General features: G+C 43.7%; 1 protein-coding gene and 1 long non-coding RNA gene across 10 annotated transcripts in view; one reads left to right on the forward strand and one right to left on the reverse strand.

The window, feature by feature from the left end:
* Positions 1 to 1358: 1358 nt before the first annotated feature.
* LOC311272750 lies at positions 1359 to 4026 on the reverse strand. 2 transcript variants are annotated; one of them, XR_014624599.1, is made up of 4 exons: positions 3563 to 4026; positions 3206 to 3368; positions 2788 to 2951; positions 1359 to 2412 (listed from the first exon to the last, which is right to left on the reverse strand). It is a non-coding gene; the product is annotated as an uncharacterized lncRNA (long non-coding RNA). The 2 variants fall into 2 exon arrangements; XR_014624600.1 differs by having other exon boundaries at positions 1359 to 2951.
* A 9027-nt stretch (positions 4027 to 13053) lies between these two features.
* LOC311272913 (uncharacterized protein) overlaps positions 13054 to 17975 on the forward strand; it is a 55825-nt gene continuing 50903 nt past the window's right edge. For 4 of the 8 annotated variants that reach the window (XM_084379663.1, XM_084379667.1, XM_084379664.1 and 1 more), the window contains exon 1: positions 13057 to 13349. In XM_084379663.1, coding sequence (XP_084235789.1) covers positions 13322 to 13349 — 28 coding nt within the window. In that variant the 5' untranslated portion in view covers positions 13057 to 13321. Of the gene's footprint in view, positions 13350 to 17975 lie in introns of all 8 variants that reach the window. The other 4 variants (XM_084379666.1, XM_084379669.1, XM_084379665.1 and 1 more) reach the window with 2 other exon arrangements.

The following is a 17975-nucleotide window of genomic DNA, read 5'->3' on the forward strand; positions in this document are numbered from 1 at the left end:
CTCAAACTGTTTATGAAGATGACCTTTCATAATTTCATTTTAAGCTGATGACATTTAAAGTATTTCCTCTTCGTTAAAGAGTGGATGTGACAGTCGATGTGTCGGAGAAAGAAAAAAAGGAAAGACGCACCACAAAAGGTCAAGAAGCAGATTTGAGTCCAGGCGACGGGAGTGGGCGATAAAACCTGCTCAGCCACCAGGACGACAAACACAGAGCGCGTTCAGCATCGCCACGTCCGCTCACATCTCCTGAAGCGTGATGAGATATGAGTCATGACTTATGAGTTATCCTCTGTGATATATATTATAACAGTAAACACCCAGAGTCACATCGGATCCTGCTCTGAGTTTACTTTTTAACTTCTGGGATTAAAAAGTGGATTTATCTTCACTCCTGTTTATCAGCCTGACTGCAGCAGCGATGTGACGGGTGTTTATGTTCTGTAATGTCGACTTCTGACTGGAGCTGGAGGGGAAATGGACTTTACTTCATGAACGTAACGTTACAGAGAGGAGAACCAGAGTCTCTGCTGAGTGCTGCGTTCAGTCAGAGTCGACCTGAATCTAAACACACAGACACAAACACCATCAGTGCCTGCTGTTGCTCGCTAGCTCACAGCTAACGTGCAGTTAAGTAATCCGACGGTTTGGGGAGAAAACACTCCAACTTAACATGAGGAGAAAATAGGTTTCGCTGGAGGTGAAGACACCAGTAAACAAACCACCAAAACTGTGCTTCATGTTTAAAAGATAGATTGGGTTTACAGCCGACAGAACAGCCTGAGAAAACAGCATCACTGACAGAAAGATAAACCTCATCAGTTAAGAAACAAGATTAACAAGAGTCTGCAATCATGCTAGCTGCTCTGAGAGGTTTCACTAAGACACAAAGCATGCTAACATGCTAACATGCTCAGGGATGGAGCCATCGCAAATGCTTTTATGAAGATCGACTGGACCATCTCGTTTCCTTCTCACAACGTACCTGAGTTCACCATTAACTCTTCACCTGAACAGTTTATGATGTTGGTATAAGGTATGATTGTAATCCTTAACTATCAAAACATGGAGGACATCACCTTTTCTGTGTTGTCATGTTTGGGTCAGGAAAATGTTCAGGGTTCACCTCAAATTCACCTCAGATTTGGTGCATATCAGCTGGACTGAAAGCTAATGTGCTGATGTTCACCATGTTCATCATCTCAGTTTGGAGTGTTAGCACGCTAATTAGAAATATACACAAAGTATAGCAGAGGCTGAAGGGATGGTCACGTGTTTAGTATTCAGCAAATTAAAATGTTAACCTGATTCCTGGAGCCGCAGAGACACAGAGACACAAACGAAAAAGATCAGAGTCAATTTTAAGGGAAGATAATCACGAGACCTGAGCTTCCAGTATGAACAAGACTGGAAGAGTATTAATGTGTACATGACGTCCAACAGAAGTGTGTTCACTGCTCAAACCTCTTCTTCATTTGGTAAATGTCCACTGACACACTGAACCACACGAGCAAAGAAGCAGTGATGTCACAATGTTCAGCAAAAACACAGAAGAAGAAGGAAGAGGAGGTTCAGCGACAGATGAGAGAGAATCAGTGTTCAGTCAGGAGAAGAGAAGAAGAAACACAGTAAGGAGAGATAAAAACTGCAGACACTTGAACTGAGCCTTCAGCGACTAAAAGAGCTAAAAGAGACAAAAACAGGCCAATTAAAGAGACTGAGTTTCTCTTTCACTGTTGTGTGGCGCCCTCTGGTGTCAACAGGCTGAGGCACCACCTGTATCCAGCCTCAGGTGTGTGACATGTTTTAATCCTGATGGTTTCTTTGCTATAATTATTTTCCTCTCTGGTGTTCAAACCAGTTTTCATCAGAGCAGCATGAGAAACTGCTGCAGCCGTCGGATGTAAACAACTACAGACTCACTTTTCCATTATTTGGAGTTTGAGGCCGAATAAAACAAAAATTAAAGGAAGAGACGCTTCAAAGGTCAAATAAACTCACTTAACGAGAGCGTAAAGTAAAATATAACCAAACGAAGCTGACTTGCAGATCACCATCTCCAGCGGTTTGTGATTATCTCGTTAAATAAAGACCTGTGTGACGGCCACCGGCTGCCATTTTAACCCTCGTTCTCCTGGCAGGATTAGACCATCCGTCTTCATCGAGCTGCAGCCTCTGCCTCGGCCCCACTGAAGACTAAATCTAAGAGCTTTCCTGGCAGACGGCGAGCGCGTCGTCCTTGTCTCGTCCTCTGTTACAGGAAAGAGGCCTCTAATCAGCTCTGCACAGAGGATGCTGGGATAACTGGCAGGAAACCAGGTGAGGAGAGGTAAATGAGACGGGATGGAGGCTGCTGAGGCCGGCTGCCTGTGGGATTTTCCATTCATAATTAAATACGAGGAAATATTTCACCTGGTATTTGATGAAAAACACACGAAATGATAGTTTAAGAATCATTTTCTCAAGTGATTAGTTAATATTTTAGTTAGAGAAATAGTATGTTATGAAAATATCTTCTATTTTTGGACAAAACTTCTTTGTTATTTTCTTCTTTTACTGGTTTTGTTTGCAGAATAACTCGCTCACCTTCCTTTTCCTCTTTTCACTGATTAATTTGTCTTTACATCGACTAATTTATCACTTTATTCATTAATTTTCTTCTACACTGACGCGGTTAACACTTCCCAGGTTACGTCGGGGTTACATGAGGTTATCGAACAATTTAAATCAGTCTTTAATTCATAAATGTATTCAGCGTGGTACAAAGAGGACAGAAAAGCTTCTTACCACCTGATGCTGAAGATAGTGAGGCCGGCACTGAGGTTGAAAGTAGTTTAAAAAAAAGCTTTCGTCTGTCTGGCGTCTTGATTTTGGAAGGTCGTGAAATGCATCAGGTGTCGTCACAAAGCTGAAATCAGGCCGACATCACGTGACTCTCACTCGACAGCACGCTGCAAACATACGATGATACAGAAGATGATGTATTCAGATCTTTGAGAGATAATATTCACTCCAACAGTCCTCTTGTTAGCTGTTTCTGGAGCTTCTCATGGTCATCAGTTGAGTTCAGGAGTCAAGGAGTTGTTGTTTTAAGACACAGAGAATAATTTCACAATCGCCAGAATAAATGTTGGTATTGAAGATTTCCTTCAAATAGTTGGTTAACGTTAGGAAAAGGAAAATATATTGTTTTGGCATAAAGTACCTGATTTGAGTGAGTCTAAGTTGGCTTCAAAATGACCCTGTTGAATTGGTTTTAAACAGCGTTCCTCCTGCGTGAAATGGTAAATGCATCTGTTTTTCCTGCCGACTGGGCCGATTATTCTTCACGCCGCGACACGGATCTGACTCGATGAATTACACGATCTCTGCAGCGAGAGGAACAAAGACTGAAAAACTTCACAAACTTCACTTCACAGGAACAATTTTCCAAATGTGATTCCTGCAGACCTGACACACACACACACACACACACACACACACACACACACACACACACACACACACACACACACACACACACACACACACACACACACACACACACACACAGCTAACCTACCTGCCACTCTGTATGTGTCACCTGGGCTTTGTGCTGTCTCAGGCTCTGTCAGAGTTTTTCTGCTGAGGCGCCGAGGAGCTCGTCACCTCCGCAGCTTATCTGCCGTCCTCTCCTGACGACAGGGACTCGGGACTGGTCTGAGGTCTGCCGCTGTCGCTCAGATCGCTTCTTCAGCCTCCGAGAGAGAGAAAAAAGAAACTCTGGAGACTTTTCTCTGCTGCTGGTGTAGAGAGGAGTTTATATACGCTGTTATAATCAGAGGAACAGGAAGTTTCAGGTACATCTTGTGTGCTCGATGATGTCTTATTTTAAGATTAGTATAATTAATCAGGAGACTGACTTTGCTTTGTGTCTACAGACTTGGGGATTTTCACGTTTTCACAAACCTTCGAAAGAAAACTTTCAGATCACAAGTTAAAAAATGAGATAATTGATTATTGAGTCTCATGCTGAGATCGTCAACTGCTGACACTTTGGGTCCGAGCTGCTGACCCAAAGTGTCAGTAGTTGACGATCTCAATCAACCATCTTTCTCCAGAAATGATCTTCTCCTAAACCAGTCCAGAAGTTTTGGTGCCTAAACTAAACCAAACTGCAACTGTTGTGCTTGTGGCTGATACTCTGACATGTTCAGCTCCTAATGTTCACATATTTGCATTTTCTTTTGCAGATTTTCTCCAAAATTTCTGCTACATTTGGAAGAAAAACCTGTCGACTGATCGCAAAGGATTTCCGCTGCCATCCAATTACTTCATGTCCCCTTAAATTGGGGGATTTTTGCACAACGGGGGGTGACAATTCTTACACTTAATGAGGATGTGAAAACCTTCCGTTAACGCTCAAACGCAGCGCTCTGACCTCGCTGTCACTGATTCATCTACAGGACGAAGCTGCAGCACGGGGAGAAAAAAGCGTCGCTGTTCTTGTCATTTCTGTCTGCGCTGTATGACGCTGTGCTTCTCTGCAGAATAATTAAGGACGGAGGAGTTTCCATTGCATCGCTCTGGTTCAGGAGCGGTTTGTTTTGGCTTTCCGACGCCTGACACGAGGCCTAAATGTGGCTTCAGAGGCCTTTTCGCAGCAGCGGGCGGCGGAGCGCCGGGCAGCAGGGCGACGCTGCGAGCAGAAAACAAAGAGTATCGATCGAGCCCGACTCAAGTGTGGGATCAATCGTTATGGCATTTACTGTGAGAGCTCTGTGAAGCTGCCGCTGGACTTTGTGTCTCTGTGTTTGTTCATGTGCGTATATCTGTGTGATGTGTGATGTGTGTGTGTGTGTGATCGTCGTCATTCATGTCATGACGCTCCGGTGAGTCACGGACGTGTGATTCGTTTGTGTGAAGTGAAGTGAAGCCTGTTTGATGCTGAATGTTCAGATTCAATAAGTATAAAGATATTCTGTCAGCAGTGAGTCCACTTTGTGTGTGTGTCAGTAAATTAAACACATTCAGACACTTTATTTTTTAAAAAACTTCCTCCAAGTTTGAGGCAGCATCATGCAGCTGGTGTAGACGGTTGAATTAATTTAAAATATTCTCTCGGATGCTCATGAATCCACGGCTGTATGTGTAACTAACCCTTCACCAATGGACAAACTGAACCGAGCGCTGTCGACGACGGAGCACGTATTCCCATGCTGTTACTATGGTAACCATCACCGGCTGGCTTTTGAGCGCGAGACGTACGAAAAAACTCGACGCAGTAAACTCACTGTTCATGAGGGACACGTCACATTTTTCCTCCGGATGACGCTCAGTTGCGAACAACAAATTTGTGTTGCGATCGGCGGGAGGAGCGCTCGCTAGCTGTTAGCAGCTGAGGTGTGTCCGGCTAGCGATCGGCTAACAGAGCTAATAGCTTACAACGGAGCTAAACACACAGCGGGACATCATTCAGTGTCAGGAAATAAATGTGTCAAAGTACTTTTAATGCAAATACTTTGAAGTACCTTGAAGTATAAGTGATAATAAAGTAAAGAAATAACATTTTGATTTTGAATGAATAAAACTGAAAGTTTCTGTTCAGGATTTTCATCTTAATCAGTGATTTCATCATTGAATTAGTGTAAACAGGCACAAACCGTATCGCTCTAATGAAAAAGTGCAGCTTTACACCAGGCATCACTGCTGCACCTGTAACCACACCCGACAGTGATGTCACTGCACCGCTACATCACTGCAGCGGGACGAGACGTTAAAGATTAGCTATTAGTTATTGAAACGGTACTTCATCGTTAAGAGATGCAGCTGTAACGCAGTGGTTATATAACGTGCCCCGCCCCTCCCGTCCCGCAGAGGAAACCCTGTGCGGAGGCCGCCTCTTTAAGCAGTTAAGGAGTGAGTCCTTTAGCTCCGGCTGCCAAGGACAGGATTACCCAGCAGACGGCCACACTGCTGCCGTCACCTCGTCCTGACCCGCCCACACACACACACACACACACACACACACACACACACACGCGCCTCCACAGAGACTCTTCAGAGGACGCTCGACACCAACACCTCTGTCTCAACGACTCCTCACCTGCAGCTGATCTCTTTAAAACCTGATGTCAGAGAGTCTGTGAAGATTTATGGCAACAGAAACAAGACAGTTTGCTTTCTATTTGATTGTAGGGTAAATTAAAGGTACTGTGTTCAGCAGGAACCGATGGGCACGGAGCTACAAGAGAAGAAGAGTTGATTTTTGAGTCTCACTCCCAACTTGAAACACTGATGCTTTGGGTCGGCGGTCGACTCGTCCTACAAACCCAGAGCATCAGAGCAGAATGACAGGTTGCTACAGTAGCGCTTTAGATAAAGTTCATTGTAATAAGTGTTAATTAAAAGGTAATACGGCCTTTACAAGTGATTATAATATGCTTATTGATATATATTTATTAAGATAAGACTTTAAGGGATTCAGTAATAATTGTGGTGTTGTTCTCGCTTTAGATCCAGAAGCTACAATTAAACATAGTTAACAGCTAATAAACGGATTATAAAGTGTGTTTTCATCTTAATAAAGCAACAAAAAGCTTAATAAAGGTTAGAAAATGACAAAATAGGTTCGTTTAGTCAATAAATGTGTTTGTAAAGCTGTTATTAACAACCTGAAGACTCATAAGACTCTTATTAATGTTCTTAAGATGCCCAAAGTTATCTTATAAAGGCCTTATTAAATATTAACCACCTACCACGATCACACACGCCATCAAACAAATAACATTCATTGATAAGAAGAAAAACAGGATCAACCTTACCTGATCGATCTGCAGCCGACTGATTGGTGGATCTGCTCCTCGTGGTCTGAAGGATAAAGAAAGGACAAATAAAACCTCTTTTTTTCTTTGTTTAGCTGCTAAAAAGCAATTTAACATCTTTTGTCCACTAAAGAGCCTTTCATCATTTTCTATTGTCCTCTTACGTCTCCTCACAAACACACAACCACCCGACCAGCTGCACAATTATGCATCCAAACACACACAAACACACTGCAGCTATAAATAGTCAGCTCCGTGTTTGTCTTCAGATACATCACATCTCTCTCTCTTGTCAGCTCCCTCCATTTCTTTTCCTCCCTCGTTCTCACCTTACCTCACCCGTCTCTCCTCTCCTCTCAGACAGAATACTAATAAACCTCCTCCTCCGCTCAAGTTTTTATTCCTACACAAGCTCATATTTCCCCCATAAATTTTCTCTGCTTCAGTTCTTTGTCCTCATCTCCCGGCATGACTCACAGACTTTACCCTCTTTTTTTTTTTTTATATCCCTCCATCCCGTCGCTCTCTCGGGCAAAGTTTTTATTTGGAAAGCATCCACGGTTGCTCGGGTTTTACCTCCCTCTCCTTCTTTCTGTACTTCTTCCTTCCTCTCTAATTCCCCATCCCTCCTTTTTTTTTTTTTTTACAAAAAGTTAACACTTTCTTTTCAACACAACTTTAAATAAGTCAGTCTGAATCAATAGTTTGCAGACGCATCACATCACTTTTTATCATTTTTATATTTATAAACACACAGCTTTTAAATGATCTCATCAGATGTTTCAGCCTGTATTTGATAAATGTTACGGTTTATCACTAAATACACTTTTACTCCAGAGAAATGATGCCAATATACACATTTCAAACATATCCAATACATTAAAGATGAATCAATTAATCGATGACTTATCAGCTGTTAAATTTATCTGCAACTATTTATGATAATTGATTAATCTGTTTGAGTAATTTTTGAATGAAAAAAGGTTAATAATCTCTGATTCCAGCTTCTTAAACGTGAATATTTTCTGGTTTCTTTCCTCCTCTTCAGTAAACTGAATCTCTTTGGGTTGAGGACAGAACGAGACGTTTGCGGACGTCGTCTTGTGCTCTGAGAAACACTGATTCACATAATATAGACCAAACAACAAATCAATTAAGGTCGTTTACACATACGAGGAGTTTTCGGTGGTCTGTAGGTGCAAAACGACAAACAATACTAAAAGTACTTAAGACAGAGAGACAGAGTGTGACCGGTTTTAAAGTGGGTGAAGACTGTCAAGATGTGTCCAGCAGTGCAAACGTTTGACCTAGATTGTGCGAGGTCGCAGCAGATACTGATACTGCAATGTGCAAAATATAATTCATGAGAGGTTGGAAGTAATAAAGCACAAATACTATACTGTTACTGTACTTCAGGTACTGTATGTATCAGGTATCTGTACTTTACTTGAGTATCTCGTTGACTTTCTCTTTCTCCTCCTCACATTTTCAAAACAGGCTCATTACTTTAGTTTGATGCATTTGAGGGAAAATTATGAATTATTTTTATTTCCCAACATCACAAGACTGATGTCGACCTATCAGAGCACATCACACACGGCAGACGCAGTGAGACAAAACAAAGACGTAAGAGGACGTGAACAGACAGAGAGGGAGGCTGAATGGGGAGAAAAGGCGTGTTAGTGTCTCGTATCTGCAGAGAGTTTCTTATTCTCTCTCTTTGTTGCTGCTCGGGACGCTTTACCAACACAACATGTGGCTATTTGACGTCCTGGGAATGAGACTCAACTATCAACCATCTTTGTGGTGCGTTCAGGAACAGCTGGGACAAATCCTACTGACTCTACCTTTAACTTTAATAGTCTTTGAATTATATTAATATGACGTGAGCTTCAGTTAGCTTTGACCACAAATGTCCTTCAGAGGGAGACTTTTTACTCTGATACTCTGAGTACATTTCAGAGCCTGTACTCTATTACTTTTACTGGAGTAAAGAAGCTGAATCAGTACTTGTACTTTAACCAGAGTCTGTTTCTACTGGAGGAAACAGTGTGTAGGCTTTTACCACTTTGTAAACACTGGAAACAGCGGCACTCATCACTGTGACACCATCTTTCTTCCTACCACCACTGGGGGGAGCCAAAGTAGAAATCTTAATTTGATCTTTGACATTTTGTAATAACTTATCTTGTGTATAGCGAACATTTGTCAGTTCAAGAGCGTCTGGTCTGATGTGTTTTATCTTCGTTGGTGTTCATTATCGGTGAGTTTCTGCTCTCGGGCTGTCAGTAAACAGCGTGGGTGCTGCCGTGACGTGTTTCTCCCTCGTCTGCTGGATTACTGTCGAGCTGCTGCATCGCTGCTGTATTTATAGTCACAGTATAGGACACCCAGGCTGCAGAAACAAACACTGAAAACAGCAAAAGTACATATACAAGCAGCCGGGGGGAGGGGGCGGTGTTCATTACTGTGCCCTGCTGTCAACATCTCAGGCGTCACAATGAGCCGGCGGAGGGGAAAAAGCTGAAGAAGCCAAGAATCCACCGAGCGACTCTCTGCTGCGACTGCTGAATGTGTTTAACTCGACTCTGAGCTCATAATTTAATAACAATTGAGCTGAAAACTGGTTTTCCCGTATTAGATAATCCACCAGAACCTCTTCTCCTAAAAACTGCCTCTGCTAAACTTCTGTTCAACCTGCTCGTTTCAGCAAAAACATCCACCTGCCGCTCCGTCGCTGCAGCCTGATCTCTGACCCGTCTGCGTGCGATGAGATGAGTTATGTAATTACCGGCAAGTAATTATGTTTTTTTTTTTGTCCCCGTTGGATGACGTCAGTGTTGCAGTGAGAGCTGTAAATCTGTCGAAACATCTCGGAGAGTGCTGGTACGACCGACGACAGAGGAAAGGAAGGATGACACATTTTGGCACCGGTGTTCTGGTGCTGAGGAGAATCGTACTGCCGGCTCTGATGGGGCAGCTATAATTAAAAAAGTCCAGACGAAGAGCTGCCTGCAACAGGCCCGTTTTAATAAAACCTGAGGGGAGGATGCAGTTCGGTTCTCGGAGACGTTAGCTGGTTTGAAATAGATGAGTTCATTTACAAGAACATATAAAAGTCTCAATAATTAAAAAAAGGCTTAGTCACAGAATAGTTGGATTCCCTGAAGTGGGAAAACAAATCAAAATGGAGGGCTGGAGATGTCTTTCTATATATAGCAGCAGTTTGGTTCAAGTGTAAGATGTTGAACTCTCTTTCTCTGTGAAAGAAGCTGTAAAACTCAGCGAGTCATCACTGTCGCTGCAGCTTAGTCGTCTGCATATTTATTGAGTGTGGAGTTCACAGAGTCGAGTTCGGGGCTGTACTTCTGTTCTCCGTCTGAGATGGAGATTGAGTTAATATAGTCGGGGAGCGCCGTCCTTCCTCGCTCGCACTCCTTAGCTGAATCACTGTGTTTTCATATTCATTGTGTGAGACTGATGGAGGGGAGGGGAGGGGAGGCAGAGAGGAGGCGAGGGCAGATATGTTCGGAGGAGGGGAACAGCTGTACGGCATTGTTAGAGAGAGAGACAGATGAGAGATGAGAGGAAAGCCCAGCTGCAGACTGAAAAACATGCTCGAGTGTGGTACATATTACATGCATCAGATATCGCCTGTATCATCACTAGCTCGCCTTTACTCAAGCGGAATAAAGCTCTCAAATCCCCCAGCGATGAATAAAAAAAAAAAAAATTATACATCACACAGTTCATCAGGGGGCAACGTCTGAGAGCGAACCGTGAGTAAACATGTTGCTACCAGAGCCGAGGAGGTACTCTGCATGTGGTCCGACAGTAACTGTTGATGGAGGGCGTCCACAGAATAACACCAAACTTCTAGCTCTATCCAAGTTTAACCAAGATAGGTTTCCGGTTTGGGGGCCTCAGGATTTTCTGTCTGCTGTATGCAGATGATGTGGTTCTGTTGTGTTCATCGGACTAAGACCTGAAGTACGCAGACGACACCCCCGTCATCGTCCGTATTATGAGGAAATCAACAATCTTGCAGAAGAGAATGATCTCCTGCTCAGCGTCATAAAAACCAAGAAGCTGACCACGGACACAGGACTTGAGGGAACCGGAAGTGGGAAAAACTGATTTCTGGGTTTTGGGACTCATAGACGGCCGAGGTCAAGCCCCTTCTGGTGGACCAGCATTGGACGGTTGGCTGTGTAGTCTTTATAATGACGTATTTTCACTGTCTGATATTTAGAGACTTTATTGACTTGGAAAATTATCTTTTAAACTGACAGACATCTACAACAAAGTTTTTCTAAGGTCCAATGAGGTCCACCGGAGGGGGGCGTGACTTCGGCTTTCTATGAAGATCTTTCTCTTCTGATTAAAATTTTTTCCCCCAAACTAGAGTGCACCTTTTTTTTTTGAATGTTTTAAACTATAATTCTTACATATTGCACCTCTATTGATGTATTTTATGCCGTAGAACAAAACGTGCAAGTTTCTTAATCCTGTGGTAACCACAGACCTTATTTCAGGCATTTAACTGAAAATCAATTCATAAAACTTCTAAAACTTTGAGACGAGGGAACCGGATGTGTGATGTGAACTTATTCTCAGGTTTTGGGCGAGGAACTTAAAAAAGAAGGAAGGGTCATTACATCACTGAATCTCGCTTTGGTGTCAGACTGTGGCGTCAGCTGCATTGAAGTCTTAAACCCAACATATCAAGGTTGTGACTTCTGAGGATGAAATGACTCCAGAAAATGAAAGAAGAAAGGTGAGCGACTCATTCTTGTTCCTTTCCTCATATTTGTGTAGGAAAGGCTCCTTTTCTCGCTGCTGTTGGCTGTAAATCACAGTCTCATCAGCGTAAATCCGTCGATCCTGCCTCGTTTGATCACAATATTATCAGTCCTGTCAGTCATTTGCCGTTCACACTGACGTTCAGGTCGCTGATGTCCGGATATTCCTGAGCAACAATGGAGGAGAGGATAATAATCACTAATCTTGGCCGTTTGCGGACACCCAGAGCTGTAGGATAACACATCTACTCGTACCGAGACAGGACAAATGAGGAGCTGCCGCGGAGGGAAGTGAGTGAGGAAGTTAGACTACCTGGTAAGTTTTGGAAATATGTTTCAACACAGCATAGCTCTGATCAACTTTCAACAAGAGCTCAATGGGTGGCTACAGCTAGTTAACCTTTACAAGTGTAAATCTGGACACTACATCATGTTAGTATTACTCAGGTCAGTTTGCCCATCTGTTGTTGGTTGTTGGGCTTTCAGCATATTGTTTGAGCATGCAGGACCTTTGAGGGTATTCTGGAGAACGTTCTGGACAGTATCTGTTGTTGTTTTGGATTATTGCAATAATAATAAACATACATTTGCATAAAGCCAGCATATGTGTTCACTCCCATGTTGATGAGTATTTAAAAACTTGAAAAATATCCCTTTGCGGACAAAAAAAAAAAAAAAATTGCGATTAATCGCGAGTTAAAGTGACAACGAGGAACTTTCAGTTTTTGTTGATTGTAGCGCCCCCTTTGGACAAAAGTGGTACAACACCAGAGCCTTCTGTCGTAAAGATCTTTGCTAGCGCGTGTGGCAGGATGGATCGCGATGAGGTAATGTATTTATATGTGATATTATGTGTAATATATGTGATTGGACCCGAGCACAGGCGTTAATTATAACTATATAAAGTATTTTCACTGATGGTCTCGTTTGCTGTTAGAGGTCGTAAATAATCATCAGAGGAATCGACAGACTGTTTCATTAACAAAAGTTCAAAGACAATCACGCGATTAAATATTTTAACATTGACAGTTATAAGTAATATAATACTCTACTCAGACAGTAATACTGTAATGTAATACATTACTTTAAAATAAAGCTAACGTACTACATTTTGAATGTAACTGGACCCTTCCTTCTTTTTTTGGGTTCCTTGGTTTTGGGCACTATTTCATATAAAGGGGATGGACAAATTAATAGAAACAGCTGTCACTGGAGTGTCAGTATTTTTGCAAGTCTGGTTCAAATTTTAAATTATTTTTTTTAATTATTATTTTGAATAAAATTCTGCAAACGTGCATGTTGCCATTATTTAACCATACATTTACAAACACACCTGATTTACCTTTAACCACTTTGCATGCGTGTGTGAGTTCATGTGCGCGTGCGTGAGAGAGAGAGAGAGAGAGAGAGAGAGAGAGCGAGCGACGTCGACAATGACAGGGGGAAACAGGAGTGTGTGACGACGGAGAGAGAGAGAGAGAGAGCAGAGAGAGAGAGGAAGCGAAGCGAATGACACGCACATACACACCCTCTCTGCTTCTCACATACGGAGGAGAGGAGGACAGTGAAGAAGAGGAGACAGAGAGGAGGAGGAGAAGAAGAAGAGGAAGAGGAAGAGGAAGAAGAAGAAGAAGAAGAGGAGGAGAAGGAGGAGAAATGCCCGCTGGACGGATGGATTTTATTTTCCCCGAGCTGCACGAGCCTCTATAAGACAACATGGGCTGCATAGGATCCCGGACGATCAGTAAGCACGCGCGCACACACACTCACACATAGACACACACACACACACACACCGCCTCATTCATTTTGCGCCATGTGGATGAGAGAATGAGAGGTGGAGGTGTGGAGGTGTGCAGGGTGGAGGTGTGGAGAAAAGGGTCAGGAGAGGAGGAGGAGGAGGATGAAGAGGAGGAGGAGATGGAGTGATGAGAGGAGGTGAAAATACACTTTAAAAAATGAAGCTGCGGGGAGTTGAAGCGCTTCAGATGAGATGTGTGAGTGTTATTTTTTGGGGGGTGTAGCGTGTGTGTGTGTGTGTGTGTGGTTTACTATAGGGATTACATCTGAGTGTGTGTTTGGTGTGTGTGTGTGTGTGTGTGTGTGTGTGTGTTGGAGGAGGAGAGGCGGGACAGACAGGCAGCGGGGATGTGAGCGGAATAAGATGCGGGTTGACGGTCTCGTCTCCACATGGATGACACCAGGCAGGAGGCAGAGTGTGTGTGTGTGTGTGTGTGTGTGCGTGAGAGAGAGAGTGTGCGTGAGAGAGAGAGAGACCTCCGCCTTGACACAAAACTAAGGTCATTGCATGCTGGGTGTCTGAGAAAATTCCCCTCTCCTCCTCCCCTCGTCTCCTCTCTCCCCTCCTGTCTCCTCCCTCCTTCACCCCTTCCCTCCTCCTCTCCTCTCCTCCCTCACCTCTCCTCCTCCTCCTCGTCTCTCTCTCTCTACTGTGCGTCACGCAGCGACGTAATAAACTGAAGACGCAGGCAGTGCACACCGGGTTTCACACACACACACACACACACACACACACACACACACGCACAGATATTGAACAGGAAGCTCGGAGCATGACTCGTGCAGGATGAGTCAGAACCGGGCTCGGTTAACTCAGGTGTGCACATGTAGGTCAATTCTGCAAAGTCAACGACGGCAGACAGCAGCATGCAGGAATCTACACACTGATGCATGAACCCTCAACTTAATGTCTTAAAGTCTGAATTACATTTAAACAAGCTGCGTTCAGGAACCACTTCAGTCCCCTGGAGTTTGTTTTGTGAGCTCATATTGTCAATATCAGAAATGTCAGGATTATTTTCATCTTCAGGGGTCATGAATTATTATTTTTGCTTCTGACTCAGATTATTGTTTATTTGATTGGTGCAATATCTGTGTGGGTGGACTGTGATATAATTCAAGGATATATGATCATCTGCTTCTGAGGCAAAGCAAACTGCATCTTCGCTTTTTGCAGCTTTAAAGGTGATATTTGTAAGGAAACTTGATTGTTGAGTCTCATTCCCTTCTCGTCAGCCAGCATCCCGAAGCCTCAGTTTTTCACTCGTTGGGAATGAGACTCAAAAAATCAGCTTTTCTTACAAATAGCACCTTTAACCGTTAACAAAGACGAACGTGTGGCTGACCCCACGTGGTGATTCGTGCTGGTGACCATCCCTTTTTATCACATCAAAGCCGAGTTAACGAGCTAGAGGCCTGACATTCTTAGCCACTGCATAAAGGACGATAAGGGGCTCGTGTCCACAGTGTTTTCAGGCTGAGGAGAAACGCTGCACGTGCGTCTTGTCTCTGTGGCAACAATATCTATGATCGACACTGCTCCGTTGAGGTTTACTATCCGTTTGTTTTTTATTTGACATCGGGACATCAGAGCGAGGAGGATGTGAGTGATGTCAGGATCCATAGGAGACAAAAATACGGTGAATTAAAAAAAGAGCTACAGTGACATCACGAGCGCCTTTCTGAAAAGTCGAAGCGTTCGGAGCAGCCAACTGAAACAGTTGTTGAATGCTGGTGCTCAAAGAAACGCTATGTGGACACAGGCCCTCAGCCTTCCTGGTGGTGGTGATACAGCAGATTGCTAGCTGTACACTTGTCCTGGTAAATGCACTGATCTCTTCGGCTCACAGCTGTGTCTCTGGGCCAGGCAGAGTGGACATGCTGAGTGTCTGCAGGGAGGACTGCCCCTCCACACACCGAGCTTGGACACAGGACCACGGGGTTGCTTGTGGAGGGGCAGCCTGCCCTTCGGACACTTGGCCTGTCCGCTCTCTCTAGCCCAGAGACACTTGGAGGAGAAGAGCATCTCAAGAAGAGCTGCAGCCACCAGTCAGGAGGGACTGCAACAGCTGCAGAGGTCGGTGTGTTTACTGGGGAAACTACTGGTCACAATGACTTGTATTAGCAGCACCACTGTGCACCGGAGGAGAAGCTGGAAAAGCGATGCTATCCGGTGAATCAATCACAGTCGTGGCGGTCTGCGTCGCTGCAATGCGTTACATTTCTTGGGAATAATACTAAGTGCTAATATCAGTTGTCTTTGATATAACACTTTGTACCTTTTCACAACGTTAACCACGTGTTAAAAAGGACAGGAGTGTGACTGAGATGGAAACTGTAATGTGCTTTGCATTGAAGCGTTACCGAGCTGCAGTGTGTGCGAGAGCGTCTGGGTGTTGGAAGCACAGTGAGAAGTAAAGTCTAGGAGAGAATCAGTGCTGACTTTAGCATGCTAGGCTAACTAATTTCCATTTCCCAAGCAAAATACAAACTTAACCGCAGAGGATCTTCCTGATTGTTGAAGGTTTGAAGAGGACAGATGTCTTAAATTGCTAACATTGCATGACCAACGCAAGCACTGAAGTAGACGCTGTTTCTGTTTCAAACATCCATCTATCCTACATTGAAAACTGGAGCATTAACATGTGACAGCTGTGGTGTTATTATAGTTCATCTTCAAGAACACAAAAAGTGACTTGGCTTCACATCTCAGTTTGACTTTAATCCTAAAATCAAGCCTCGAACCTCGATCTTTGAAGTCTTTGAAGGGAAGTGAGAACAAAATGTCCTCACAGTCCAAAAATGTCCTCACTGTCAAGGTCTACACATGGTCCTCACGAAGATAGTTCAAGCACAAGACCTCACACACACACACACACACACACACACACACACACACACACACACAGCTTTGAATCTCTGACAGAAGCCTCTTCACTACAGACACTAAGACCCAAGAGACGCACTTCAGACTGCTCTGCTGTCTGTTCGAGGAAAAGCATGGTCACCCCTCTGTGTGTGTTTGTGTATAATCCATCCCCATTAAGTGAGGCATGCAGCTCCACATGCTCATGTATGAGCACACACACACACACACACACACACACACACACACACACACACACACACACACACACACACACACACACACACACACACACACACACACACACATTGCAGCAGAGGACGACCACCTCCTTCTGTCTTTCTAAACGCTCCATCAAAGCCTCATCAGCTCCTTCATGACAACAAATGACTGCTGGTGGATTTAAATAAATAACAGGAGGGAAAATTTGACCTTTGGTTGTCATTGAGCTGAGCTGAGCTGAGCTGAGCGGACGGACGGACGGACGTAGAGGGATCAGAGGAGGGATGGAGGTCGTTGAGGAACGATAAGGGAAAAGGAGAGAGTGGAGGCTTTCTGGCGAGCAGGAGGTTTTTGTGTGGAGAGCCAAACATAATGTCCTGGTGTTTTTTTGGTTTCATAACAGGGTGTGTTCCCCTTTTGTGTTTAGCTTTCTCCTCTCATCTTATCTCCTCTGGCTGTCTCTCTCTCTCCCTCCCCTCCTCTCCTTCACTCTCTATTATTTGCGGCGTCAGAAGTAGATCAAAGCGTATCACGCCAGCTTTGTGCCGGACACATTATCTCACTACGGTTGATATTCTCGGTTTTTTTTTTGGAAACGTGTGCAAGGAGTGAGGTGTGAAAGCGATGGTCGAATAAAATCTGGACGAAACACAAGAGAGACCGAGCAATAAAGTGTGTTGTTGCCTTTTCAAGGAGGGAAACAACGAAGGCTGCAAAACATCTGACTGTCGCATCATATCACAGGTTTATAGCTGAATGACAGTTCTTGACATTTCACGCAAATGCTAGTTTTTCGGCAACTTAATGATTATGATTCAGTCGGTCTTTCCACCTACAGAAACTTATAATTTAAAAGAAAATCAAAAGGTAAAATAGCACATCATTAAGAGATTAGCAGGAGAGATGAAGACGTAAAACAACTTTTATGGTTGGATTTTGCGCGACCTTGATCAGGGACACGGTTGAAGCACTGAAGGTACGAAGGGAAAACGCACACAGACTCTACTGAGGACATACAAGAAAGACAAGCTGCTGGCTTCAGGATAAAAACATTGATTTGAACGTTGTTATCAGATTTTAATCGACTGGAAAAACTGGAAAACTACAGAGCACACAAAGAAAAACGCCCACTCCTTTCTCTGACATAAACTCTAACAATCGTCATATCTGCCACCTGTTCGGCGACGCTCCTCGTTGTGTTTAGAGAAGAACGAGCATCATAAAGGAAACTTGAAACATCGTGTTTTGGTAGAGAAGGAAATACGAACCCTGGTCTTCAAGTTTGGATTCAAACACTTAATACGCCCACCCGTTCACACCCAAGTATTTTTATATACGGGAATTGTTTTAAGCGTTTGAACAAACGATGCCAAAGTTATTTAGAGACAACAGTCTTCATGCATCTGACTCAACATGTAGAGTTTTTGACCTCTGAGGGTGGCTTCATCGTGCAGAGTTTACCCCTTTTCATACAGACCCCCA

Source organism: Pagrus pagrus (genome assembly GCF_965226575.1).
Source record: "Pagrus pagrus genome assembly, chromosome: 17".
Taxonomy (NCBI): domain Eukaryota; kingdom Metazoa; phylum Chordata; class Actinopteri; order Spariformes; family Sparidae; genus Pagrus; species Pagrus pagrus.